Source organism: Tetrao urogallus (assembly GCF_951394365.1).
Source record: "Tetrao urogallus genome assembly, chromosome: 15".
NCBI lineage: Eukaryota > Metazoa > Chordata > Aves > Galliformes > Phasianidae > Tetrao > Tetrao urogallus.
This window is the reverse complement of record NC_136828.1, coordinates 12287553-12301173: the sequence shown is the minus strand read 5'-3', so window position 1 is coordinate 12301173 and position 13621 is coordinate 12287553. Positions and strand designations below refer to the sequence as shown.

Sequence of the window (13621 nt, the reverse complement as noted above, 5' to 3'; positions counted from 1 at the left end):
TCATCGTTATCTCATTGTACCAAAGAGGAGATTGGAGAGCAGCGAGATTAACTTCGTTGCCCAGTTCTGGGAGGGATGTGATGGCAGATGGCTCTCAGCCCAGCACTGCTGCCTATATCTCCCCATCAGTGAGGTAAACAGTCCTCCTCTCCTTCCTTGCTGGCTCCAAGCATTTGAAGCTGATGCAAGAGCTGATGTGAGAGCTGGTCTTGCTAGTCGTGTAATGGAAATTCAATCATGCTGCCATGTTTCCAATGGATATTTATATTTAGTGGAAAAATGCAGGAATAATTCAACGGAAAATGTGAGCCAGGAATGAGTTTTTCATTGGTAAGTGAGGTTGCTGGCCTCATAGGCTTCTTTCCTCATTGTTGCATTTCCAGTGAAGATTCTTCCAAGTTCTCCAGTGGCTGTTCTTGTCTGGGGAGGGAAGGTCTTGTCTCTTCTTTTGCAAATATCCACGTTATACAGTGAAAGCTTGAGGGTCCTCCACAACTCTGCATTATTTTACTGAGGAGGGAGAGAGAGGTCCTGAAGACAGGCAATAAGCCCCAACAGTGGACAAGGAAATGGGATGATGATCAATCAACTTAGTGTGTCTTGTAGTCAAGCACTGTCCTGAAACTACCATTCAGGTTCCCTGAAACAGGTACAGGTGCTTGATGCTGGGCTTTATCCCAGATGCTACACAGCAATGCAGTCAGGAAGACACGGTGTCCTCAATCAGCATCCCCCTCTGTGGGCACTGCTACTGCACACACCAGCATGCGAGACAGTCAGGATTCCCCTCAGCAAAACATTGCAGCATCAAATCTACATCAGAGTGAGTTGTCTAGACTTCATCTGCTCTCAGCAGAGAGGAACAGACACTTCTGGGGCACCACTCCTCTCCTCTGAAGGTAGACACTTAAATAGGTCAGACGAATGTTGCCCTGGATGCACGTTGTTCTCTCCTCTGCCTAAAATGTAACACTGGACAATGCACTCAAAGGAGGATGATGTCTGCAGTTGATGGCTACCTGCCTTAGTGATGCCAAGCCACTCACTGTTGGCTGTGCCCAAATTAGCGAAAGGCCACTGGCATGCTGGCAGCCAGATTTAGAAGGCAAGCACCTAACATTACAGAGGGTAGCTGGGTGCACGGCTAAGCATGAATTGTCTGTCCTCATGTTTAGCTTGTGTTTTGTTTTGAACAGGTGAACTGAGGAACCAAGCAAGGACAGCCAGCCCCACGGAGGCACGTGGAGATGGGGACCAGCATCACGATGGGCAGCAGAAAGAGAACAAGGAGACATACTATAAAAAGTGAGAGGAAGGCTTGTCTCTGAGCCAAAGATACTCCTCGGCACGGGCATCCAAATTCATGACTCCCTCCCCGAGATGCCAGAGACCTGGTGATGCAGGAACAACCTCAGCCACTCAGGCCTTGAGAGCAGCCCCTGGCCGGTGGCTGCCGAGCCCCTTGGGCACCAAGGTCCACATTCACCACGGACACTTCCCCCTGCAGCTCCAAGCCATGAGGAGAAGAGAGAGAAGAACGAAGCTGCCGAAGGAGCTCTAACCCACGTCTTCCCGGCCCCTGCCTCTCCCCCTGCTTCCAGCAGACCAGAAACCCCTTCTCCATGCCACCCTTCCAGATGGCAGGTCGCCGGTGGGCTGCGACGTCAGCCTTCTGCATGTGCGTGGCAGCCGTCTCTCTCCTGCACACTGGTGGGGTGCGGGCAGACTGCTGGCTCATCGAGGGGGACAAGGGTTTTGTCTGGCTGGCCATCTGCAGCCAAAACCAGCCCCCCTACGAGTCCATCCCCCAGCAAATCAACAGCACCATCGTGGACTTGCGGCTGAACGACAACAAGATCAAGAGCGTGCAGTACGCCTCGCTCAGCCGCTTCGGCAACCTGACATACCTCAACCTGACGAAGAACGAGATCTCCTACATCGAGGACGGTGCCTTTTCAGGACAGTTCAACCTCCAGGTGCTGCAGCTGGGTTACAACCGCTTGAGGAACCTCACCGAGGGCATCCTCCGGGGCCTGGGGAAGCTGGAGTACCTCTATCTCCAGGCCAACCTCATCGAGTCCGTCACCCCCAATGCCTTCTGGGAGTGTCCCAACATAGTGAACATTGACCTGTCCATGAACAGGATCCAGAGACTTGACAGCAACACTTTTAGGGGCTTAAACAAGCTCTCTGTCTGTGAACTCTACAGCAACCCCTTCTACTGCTCCTGCGAGCTCCTTGGCTTCCTGCAATGGCTGGAGGCCTTCACCAACATGACACGCACGTACGACCGGATGCAGTGCGACTCCCCACCAGACTACACGGGCTACTACTTGTTAGGTCAAGGCCGGACTGGCTACCGCAATGCTCTGAGCATGCTCTCTTCCCTTTGCACCGGTGGTTCCTACACTGTGATCCCTCGTTTTATCCCTCCCCGCTACCAAGTGACCACAGTGCCCTCCGAAAGCCCGTGCTCCGAGGAGGAGTGCTCCTCTGGTGATGGCACCACCCCACAGTTCTCCCTCTTCACGCCCATCGGTGAGACCGAGGTGCGGCCAAACATCCAGGTGAAGCACCTCAACCACAACTCGGCCGTCCTCACCGTGCAGATCCCCTACCCCTTCAGCAAGATGTATATCCTCTCCCAGTTTGAAAACGGCTTCTCCTCCATGATCACCAAGCTCAGGAAGAAGGAGGAGAACATCACCGTGAGCAACCTAGTAGCACAAAGAGATTACACCTACTGTGTGGTCTCTGTCCACCAGTACTCCAAGTACAACCACACCTGCGTCACCATCACGCCCACCAGACCCAACCGCAAGGAGCCGGTGCCCACTCCTTCCACTGCCACTCATTACATCATGACAATCCTGGGCTGTCTCTTTGGCATGGTGATCGTCCTGGGCGTTGTCTATTACTGTCTCCGAAAGAGACGCCAGCAGGAGGAGAAGCACAAAAAGGCTGCCAGCGGCATGAAGAAGACCATTATTGAGCTGAAGTACGGGCCAGAAATGGAGACCACCAGCATCACCCAGCTGTCCCAGGGACAGATGCTGGGTGGGGAGACTGTGACCCGCATCCCCTACCTGCCTTCTGCTGGTGAGGTCGAGCAGTACAAGCTCATTGACAGCAGTGAGACCCCCAAGGCCACCAAGGGCAACTACATGGAGGTGAGGACGGGGGAGCAGCCTGAGAGGAGAGACTGCGAGCTGTCCCTGGCACCAGACACCCAGAGCTCCGTGGCTGAGATCTCCACCATTGCCAAGGAGGTGGACAAGGTGAACCAGATAATCAACAATTGCATCGATGCCTTGAAATCTGAGTCCACCTCCTTCCAAGGGGTGAAATCGGGGGCAGTCTCCACAGTGGAGCCTCAGCTGGTGCTTTTATCAGAGCAGATCCCCAGCAAGCACGGATTCCTCTCCCCTGTCTACAAGGAAAGCTACAACCACCCCCTCCAGCGACACCACAGCATGGAGGCAGCCCCCAAACGCTCCAGCACTTCTTCCAGTGGCTCCATACGGAGCCCCAGGTCCTACCGCTCCGAGGGATCGGGCCACAAATCAGAAGCCAAATACATCGAGAAGACGTCCCCCACCACCGACACCATCCTCACTGTGACACCGGCTGCGGCCATCCTGCGGGCAGAGGCGGAGAAGATCCGGCAGTACAGCGAACACCGGCACTCGTACCCCGGCTCGCACCAAGGGGAGCAGCACGACAGCATGGCGGGGCGAAAGCCTTCCATCCTGGAGCCTCTGACCCGGCCTCGTCCCAGAGACCTGGCCTATTCCCAGCTCTCGCCGCAATACCACAACCTGAGCTACACCTCCAGCCCAGAGTACACCTGCAAACCATCGCACAGCATCTGGGAACGCTTCAAACTCAACCGCAAGCGGCACAAAGACGAGGAGGAATATATGGCAGCCGGCCATGCCCTGCGCAAAAAGGTCCAGTTTGCCAAAGACGAGGATCTTCACGACATCTTAGACTACTGGAAGGGCGTCTCCGCCCAGCAAAAGTCCTGAGTCCTCACACAACTCGTGACTTAAAGTAACTGGACCAAAAGAAATCCGCAGCAGCTATTTTTATTCAGACTGTCTTTGAAACAAACAAACAAAAATAACGATCATAAATCGATAAAAATAGAGAATTATGAAAAATCTATAAATATTCTATATAATATATAAAGCGAGATATTAAAATGCCCTCACGTTGGTGAGACACACACCAAATTTGAACACAAACTTTACAAAACAAACTGTGGAGTGAAAAAAAAAAAAAAAGTTTTGTTTCATTCTGATTTTTAAAAAAAAAAAAGAAAAAAGAAAAAAAAAGAAAAAAAAAGAAAAAAGAAAAAAAGAAAAAATCAAATATGAAAAGAAAGAGAAGGAGCGGGCAGAGAGCGGAGGTCTGGAGTTCCCCAGTACTGCATTGCATGAGTCCCTATTCCGTGATTTTGTGGATTCTTTGTGAACAGTTTGTGTTCTTTCTTCCTACCCTTCCAAAAATCAACAGCAACAAAAACAGCAACAAAAACCAAAAAGAGACCAGAAGGAGATCCGTCCTTTGGGCTGTTTTTGCAAACGGAGTCTTCCAGTTTAGACTTTCACCCGCTTGAAGGCCCGTTCACATTTTCACTCACTGAGAGGTTTTACCACACATTGCATTGTAAACCGAAGTCGTTAATTGTACAGAGAAAATTTCTATATTTGCAATGTTTGCTGTATAATGAGAAAGAGAGAGGAGAAAAAAAAAACAATACTACATCTACTAAAAAAAATATATATATATATCTATATTCACATGTTTGTACCAGGTTTTAATCATGGATTTTAGAGAAAGAGATGGAGTTTGGATTGAAGGACTTTTTTTGTTGGTTGGTTGGTGATTGGTTCGTTGGTTGGTTGATGGAGGAGATATTTGGGTGGGGGGAGGGATTATTTGGGTTTCTCTGTGGTTTTGGTTTCTCCCAACTACTGTCTGTGTCCAAGTTCTGATCACTTTCAATTGCATGTACCCAAGAAAAGCAAACCAGCCATGCCATCCCAGGTGGGACACTGTCACCGCTGGGAATGGTGGGAACAGGAAAGGGAATGAGAAGGGAAAGGCTCTTTGTTGAGCAGGTGCCAACAAGCCATGGGATTTCTCCTGAAAATCAGAAGGTATCAGTAATCTCTTCTCACAGTATAGAGAGGTGGTGCAGAAATCCTCCTGCTGCTATCCAGAGGAGGACAGCATTGAGGAGTGGTTTTGCCAATGGAGAAGACGTTAAGCATTTACAGATTCTCCAGATTGGAAACAATGACAGTGGGCCTGGGGGCCCTGCATCGCTCTCTTGAGGCTGCCAGCACCCAACGCACAGGGATTTCCCCACAGACAACCCCAACTTACAGCAGCACTGGGCAGAGAGCACAACACCTCCTGCCTGCAGCCCTGGCATTGCCCACAGGCCAGCTGGGCTCCCACTGCTGTGAGTGGCTTTGGAGATGGGCACCCTGGGGTCTCCAAGGCTGGAGAGAGAAGGATGGTGCTTCAGGTCCTGTGTCCACCCAAGCAGCTACATCCCCTTCAACCACTGCTGTACAATGCCTGTCTGAGCCTCAACAGCATTTTGCCCCATCTCTAAAATGCACATTGACAATGCCCTACTCACTCAGTGTGGTGGAAGAAGGGATGCATTCACACCATGATGCAGAGGGACACCGCTTTGCCCTTAATGGCTCCAGCTGCGTGGCAAAACCCTATGCCTCATCCCACAGCTGATGCAGAGAGGGGCCAGATTAGGACCAGGGAGCACTTTGCATGGGATCCCAGCAAGGAAGCCCAGCAAGGTGACAAACATCCCAAACACAGCCCTTCAGAGCTCTGCTGCTTCCCGGGGCCTTTCCATTGCATCCTGCTCACAAGTCTCTTTGGATGGAATTCCTTAGTCCTGACAAACGAGCACTAGGGCCCAGCAGCAAACTACATCCCATCCTGTTATTTCAATATTTCAAAGTGATTTTGACAGGTATTCTTGCAAAAGGTTATGTTTGTTCAGAAATGAGCTGAGCTGGGAAGACACGGAGCAGGCTGGGAAGCGCGCGAGTTCGTTCCCCATGGTTATTTGTGTAGACAACAGCCCATTAGCCGGGTTTCATAATAAAAAGCAGGCAATTTCTCCAGGAATACATTCACTCTGACACATTTCTCCTCCTCCTCCAGGTGCATGACATCCTCCCCACAGCGTGCAGTCTGTGAGCAGGATGTGGAAAGGAGCTGAGCATCACCCCTCCATTGTCCCATGATGCCACAAGTCAGTCCCCAAATCCCAACTGTGACAAAGCAAAACCTGCAGCCTCAAACAGCTTCCTTTGGAAGCCCTCAGTGCCTCCTGGAGGAGCAGGAGGTCAGCAAGAAAGGGTCCTGTACACAGTGGCAGGGTTCCCTGTACCCAGGGGAGTCATTTTGCCCCTCTCTGCCTCTATTTTCTCCTCTGCTCACTTTCTTGTGGTGCTGAGGGCACAGGCTGGTGGGGGAGGCTCAATTAATTAATTGCCTGTCTGTGAAGCCTGTTTAGCTCCTAGAATAAAAGCTGTTATAGGAAAGCAAAGTTGTTAATGGCATAAAACAGCAGGGGCAGATGAAATCAAAGCCCAATTCTGTTTTCACACCAGGATTTCTCTGGTCACAAACCAACAGAGACCAATGCGGGATATGTGATACAGCAGCACCGGCCTTTCAAAATTAAACACTTCCCAGATGCAAACTGCAGCTAGAGAAAAAGAGGATTAGAAAATATCCACGTTATTCTGGCTCTGAGGGGAAGTACCTCTATATGCAGAGCCCTCTGCAGTGGAGAATGCCGTGGAGCTTGGGGGGCCCTTCAAGTGAGGGATGCAGTGGCTATGCTGCAGAGCACACTCCAGTCTTATGCCTCCATGACGCAGTACAGCCTTGGCAGCCCCAGTCTGCATCCCTCAGAGGCCGAGGGATGAACTGAAATAAGCCAGGCAAGAAATGAGGAGGAGTCCAACTACACCCAAAGCCAGTGTCCTATGCAGGAACTGACTTGGGTTCTGCAGGATGGGGCCTGGGAAGCTCTGTTTATGGCATTCCTCATTCCCCAGAGGCACATACTTTACAGTCTGCTCTGAAAGCACAGGGAAAATGTCACCACCTGCCAGATGTTGGGTGCTTTTCTTGTTTTGCCTTCTGTTCAACTGCTGTAGCTCTCCAGCTGCTTCTACAGATGACGCCCTGCTTGGCCAAGGCACTGCCCCAGTGCCATCCAAAGAAACTGGAGGGCTCCTCGCCAAGCAGAAAGGAGAGGCACAATGTCAGAGTGTAGAGGAAGGGAGGCCAAGGGAAAGCCTTCTCTGTGCTTGCATCCCAACCTCTGTCAGCCTGGGCTCTGCCAAGCAGAGAGCAAAGGGAAGGGACAGAAAGGGAGGCAGAGGGATGACGGGCAGTGAGAGACGATCTAGGCAGGAGCAGCTATGCAGGCAGCAGCCCTGGAGAGGCCAACCATGGCATGGAGCAGAGCTGCATGGAGAGGGGTTTTGTGAGAGCAAGCTGTTGCTTCCCTGCAGCGATGAAACAGAGAAAAGGAGCCGAGAGATCTGTAGCCTCTTCTGTTCTGAGTCACTCCTAGAAATCTCCTCTGGCCAGAGCTCACAGTTCCACCACCACTTCCCAGGGTTTCTGCTTCCCCAAAGCTCTTCTGGTGCCCACATGTCCCTGCTCTCTGCTCCTTGCTGTCACACTTCAGTTCCCATCCTATTGCCTCCTCCCAGCCCACCGAGCCATCATATGGAACTCCCTCTCCACAAGGGCTTTGCTGCTCCCTGTAGGACAATGCTGACAGCCCCAGGGCCATAAACAAATGTATGCTGCAGATGCCTTTTCCATGTCCACAAAATTGTTGTGAATGGGTCCTGTCTAGAGATAAAAGTGTTCCTTACGGGAGAGCTGCACAGCACCTTCCTTTCCTTCTGCACCAAACCACTGCTGCCAGCCAATGCCCCAAGGCCCAGAAGGCAGTGAAGCTGCCTTCACCTTGGCTTGAAGCACTTGGGCTTCACTTGGATTAACTCATGTCCCTCTTTTTCACCTCTCCTTTGTATCATTGTGCTCTTGGCCAGACCACTACCATCACCAGAAGGTTGGTAGGAGTTACCCAGATGTTACCTTGAGAGCTTTGCAGCGGCCACACGGTGTCTTCCATGGGTTCATCAGAAAGCAGGAGACCCTCAGCCCTGCACAGAGCCCGGCTCACTGACCCTTGGGCACTGCAAATGTAGAGCTTCATCACACCAGTGATTTTATCAGGAATTGAATTCATTCACTGCAAAAACCTTTCATAAGTCCAGGAACAGCAGCCGCGCTCATTCCCACTTCTCACCAGCACTTAACAAAGTGGAACTGTCTGATCCAGAATCCAGTTTTCTGGACGCAGTTTCCTCTGTGCAAGAAGCAGACACAGAAGTATTGGGAATGGGCATTTTCAGCACCAAGTAGGATGCCAGTTTTCTCTTGTTTTCTACCCTTAGTTTTGGCACGAATGAGACAGCAAAGAGCCCATTTCCCACCCTCTGCAACTCCTCTGTCACTGCAGAGCAATCTGAAGAGCCTGCCAAGTCTCTGGCTTTGCATGTGTCTGACTATTTAATAACTCAATGGGAATGTGAGTGACATGGGTGCTCTGCTGCTCCTCCAGGTGCTCATCACTTCTCGCCCACCACCACCACCTCTTTTTTCACACAAAGCTTGGCCAATTGCAAATAGCCATTTGCTGCTCACCTTTACTCGCCTTGCCATTAAGGAGCTCATTAATGTACTCCATCCTTGCATTCTCTGAGACTAAAAGATTTCCATTTCTCTCTTTTAGCAGCTTTCTCGTGGTTTATATGCTCTCCCCTCCTCACCGGGCAGTGCTCTTTTCTAATAAGCTCTCCTCTCCTGGTCCATCTTTTCCATTAAGCTGCACAAGTGCTGTCCCTGAGCTGTGTTGCTCATCACAGGGCTCTCTTCTGACCCCATCATGTTCTTCAGCGTTTTCAGCTGTGAAAAGAAGCGCTCAGCCTCCACACAGCACCATGCTTCCTCCCACCCCACTCACCTCATGGCTCCCAGCCCGATGCTGGGGCTCAGCCCACAGCAGCATCGTCATCGGGTTCACCCTCATCTTCACGAATGCGATGGGGCACCTCAATACTTGTGCTCAAAAGCTCGTGTAATTTTTTTTTTCCCAGCTGTCTCAGGTGTTGCAATAAGAGGTATTACCTCTCCATACAAACCGTACATCAATTACACCCTTAGATCATTCTGGCTGTAACAATACTACACCCACAGCAAGGTTCGCACGCACGCATCTCTGTCTGGGAAAACTCAGAAACGTGGCAGCCCCAATGTGTGAGACATCCTTCAAGTGCTGACAGCTCACAGCCCCTGTGCGGCTCCACAGCCTCCTCCAGCCTCGCGGGGTGAGCACTGCTCCTGAAGGACAGCTGGAGGAACACCGTGTGGCTCAGGGTGTGATGGAGATGGGCAGTAGGGACTGAGGAGATCAGGGGCACAGCTGCCCCCAACCTATGTCCATGGTGAGCATAGCTCTGAGCCAGTCACATTTCCCACGCAGCCACTGCTACACGTGGCTGCAGGCCTCCAGGTGAGGATGCACATCTGGTACCGGTGTGATCTGTTCCTCTTTCCCAAAGAAGAAATCAAAACATCAGCAGGCACCCTAGGGAGATGCAGCGAGTGGGAGAAGACAGCTTATCCAGGACCCAATTTAGCTGGAAGGAGGGGAAAGGTTGCGAGATGTTCCTCCATTAAGAAAGAAAAACAAACATGCAAGGGAGAGGAACCAGAGGTCGACGTGCCTGTGGGGAAGCAATGTGGATGCATTTGATTTTAAGAAGCCAAAGCAAAAATGGGGCGGATGCTGGACCCAGAGCAAAGGGCGTTTCAGCCCAGGACCAGGAGGCGAAGGTCAGGAGAAGATTTGCAGAGACCTGGAAACCATGTAGGTGAGGCAGTTGTAAGCAGCACCACTTCTAATCTGAGCAGAGCGCATGAAATTGGATAATGTAATTGGAAAGGTTATTTAAACTGAATATTCAGAGGGAAAAATGAAACATTGTAAGGAAAATAGTAATACTTAGCACTTGTAATGTGCTTAGCATCTTGCATCTTCAGAAACTGGTCAGCCATTAACTGATTGCTCCTCTGCTAAGTCCAAAGGCTAATAAAAAGGGATGGTTCATTTAGTTGTTTCACAGCTGAGCTTCTCAATAAGGCACGAGGAAGAGAGATCACTGCTCTCCAACGTGCTGGTAAACAAGCAGTTGGAAGCAGGAAAATACAACAGAATCTCAGCTCCTTCCTCTCCCCATTGGCCCATTGCAGGGAGCTCACCTAGCAGCCTGTCCTGGGAGCACCACCCATAGGTGCAGCCCCCCAGCTCAGTGCCTCCTGTCTGGGTGTGATGAGCGATGGAATGGAGATGTCCAACACACGTCCAACCCAATGGATCTGTCCAACGCCACTTCATTTCTGCCTGACCTCAGACCTCCATCACTGCATCACGGTGATTTACAAGGTGACTCCTAAATATTCCTCTGAGCTGGGTGACACGAGGACAGTGCCACACGCAGAGGCAGCAGCAGCCATGTCAGGGCTCCAACACAGGTTCCCGACCAGAGGAAATTTGGGATGCTGTGTGCTAGCAATGCCATGCTATGTTCTGCTAAGCATTCATGCATGGCCAGGAAGCAGATATACGGACCGTGCAAGACACTGCTGATTTTCTTCTGCCTGTTTTTGGCACCATGCAGCCCGATGGGTGTGTATAAACAAAGCAAGTATCTCTTTCACTGGACCTCATGCATCATTTATAGCCAGCTCTTCCATGGCACAAGAAACATTTACATATGCCAGCATTAATTCCAAATGCCACTTCAAAGCCATCTCTGTCTAATGAACCCCACGTGCTGTGCACAGCAAATTCCACCCGAAAAATAATTAGCAACACACACTACCAAAGCACTACAAGGGGAACACAGCACACCACCTGCTGAAGCAAAATGAATGCCTGATTCATTTTTTCCCCCACTTTCTAGCAACATTCTCTGACTCAAAGCTGTGTTCCATTCTAAGCTACAGAGGGCTCCAGGAAGTGTCGCATTCCCACTCTTTGGTGCTCCAACTGCAGCACGCTGTCAGCCCTTAAAGTAGCATAGAGAACCCCAGATCAGAAGCAGTGTGGTTTAGCTCAAGCCCTGACACAGCAGCTGATAATATTGGCATTGCCATGGGAGACCCAGGTCACAACAGCTCCACGGTGGAGGGCCAGAGGCTGAAGTCTGCAGGGGGCAGTTGGTGCTGGGGGGGCATGCCAGGGTGATGCTGAGATCCTGGGCTCCCCTGGTCCTGTCCTGCTCACATGCAGAAGTGATGCTCAACAGGATGTGCCCGCGCCTCCAGCACCCAGCCCTGCTGTTCCATCTGTCACTCTCTGCCTTGCTGGGATGCAAGGAGTTAAACTACTCTTCCTATGCAAATTAGGCTTAATTAATCCTTTTCATCAGTTGCAAATATACCTTCTGAACCCTATTAAAAACATGAATATGCAAATTCAGACCTTTTTTAATACTCATTTTCAAGGACTTGGAGTCAGGCTTGATTACTCGACTCCCGTTAACAGCCTGTAAACCTGGTGCAAAATTTAATTTCCATTTCAAGTTACCAAAAAAAAAAAAAAAAAAAAAAGAATCTGTTGGTAATTAAGCTAATTACAGTGTTACACTAAAGAGGAGACAAACAAGGAGGACAAGATCATTCATTACGAGTAACACTGCTTGCAGGATCTGGGGACAGCGGAAGGCCAAAGGTAACTGAAGCCAGAGAAGAGCAGGCATGGGAATGGGCTGCACTGGGGCCACTGGGCTGGTAGTCCTCCCTTGGACCACTTCAGTTTTGGCCTCATGACCCATCTTCCTCTTCCCCTTTGTTAGGAGTGAGGAGGAGTGCAGTGGGCTGAGTAAGAGGTGCCATGGGGCCTCTGCACAGGGCAGGAATGAGCTTGGGCTGGGGGCTCAGGGACCTGAGCAATCCACGCAAGTGGGAGCTCCTCCTACCCTCAGCATTCTAATTGCACGTCCTCGGTCAGCACACTCTGGGAGATGGAAACCATACCTTCCATTCCCAGGCTGTGTGGTTAAATGGAGGCATCACACATCTGTTGTACTATGGATGCTGTACTGGTGACATAGCACACTGGTGCCATGCACTCACCCAAAGCCACCCTTGTGACCACCCACTGGGGCCCAGCTTGTGCGTAATTAAATAAAAAGTGCTGTGATAGACCATTAATTATGGCTTACCACTCCAGTGATCCCTTAAACTCAGTCATTAGCATTGCCTAGGATCTGTTCTGTGCTCAGTTTGGTAATGAGTTAGCAAAGTTAACGAGCGATTTGTCACCTCAGGGCCAGCAGCACACTGTGGTGTCCACACCAGGTGAGGGATCTCACGGCCCAGATGAAAACCCCTAAGTGATGTAGTGCCTGCACCAGGGCAGGGCTCAGGATATTGCATCACTGGGCAGTAGGGTCCAGCTAAAAGTGAGGTGTTGGTTACCTGCAGGTGTACCCAAAGACACTGGCAGGATGGATCCACTCCAGGGAGGCGTTATCTGTACGGCTCTTCTCTCTCCTCCTCCTTGCTGCCAGGATGAGCAGTGCTGTTCATTCCTTGCCATCGCCTCCTCTCCAAGGCTGCTCCTTCCCTGCTGGGACTCAGCAAGCGGAGCTGTCACTTCAGAGCATGCCAATCAAGGGCACTGCTTCCAACAGCGGGATGGGAGCGATCACGTAGGGCCCCAAGGGCTGCAGCGTGAGTCCCAGAATGAGCTGAGGGAAGGGACGTGTATGCTGAGCTGCAGAGGGGAGAAGGGGTGAAGGAAGGATGGGGCCATTTGCCACTGCTGTGCAGCTGGCTGGTCCCCTTTCTGCACCCCATGGCCAATGGGGAGCATGAGGCACCGCCAGACTTCAGGACCCAAGCAAGGTCTGTGCTCTGATTTCCCTTTAGAATCACAGAATCATTACAGCTGGTAAAAACCTCTCAGATCAGCTAGTCCAACCCCCACCCATCCTCACCATGCACCCTCAGTGCCCCATCTCCACGTTCCTCGAACACCACCAGGGACTGTGACTCCACCACTTCTATGAACTGCCCATTCCAAAATGTTGTAGCCCTGTCTGGAAAGCATTTTCTCTTAATATTCCACCTAATACCCAAACCATCCCCCCTTCAGGGACGCAGCTTCTTTGCAGGGACTGTGGTGACAGCACAAGCCAGCCACCACAACCACCACCACCACCACCAAAATGAAGTGCCTGCAACCGTACAGCATGAATGTTACCCAAGTACACTCACAGGAACAGGAAAAATTCCTCTGCCAACCTTCAGAGCCTTTCACCTGCTTGGAAAACACTTCCCACCATATTGATGCTGGCAGTCTGTGATCAGTAGATATAAGGAGTGTGATGTGGTAATGCAGGAATGCTCGTGCCTTCCACCAAAGCCCTGTGCCCTCTTTCCCTTTGACCTGTCCAGTGCATCTGGTCAATTG

At 51.0% G+C, this 13621-nt stretch overlaps 1 protein-coding gene across 1 annotated transcript; it reads left to right on the top strand.

Annotated features, from left to right (window-relative positions):
* Window positions 1-1622: 1622 nt before the first annotated feature.
* Window positions 1623-4028, top strand: ELFN1 (extracellular leucine rich repeat and fibronectin type III domain containing 1; the record flags this gene model as incomplete). Its single annotated transcript, XM_079542786.1, has 1 exon — window positions 1623-4028. The coding sequence occupies one exon, from the start codon at window positions 1623-1625 to the stop codon at window positions 4026-4028; it is 2406 nt and encodes an 801-aa protein (XP_079398912.1).
* Between the last annotated feature and the right edge of the window lie 9593 nt (window positions 4029-13621).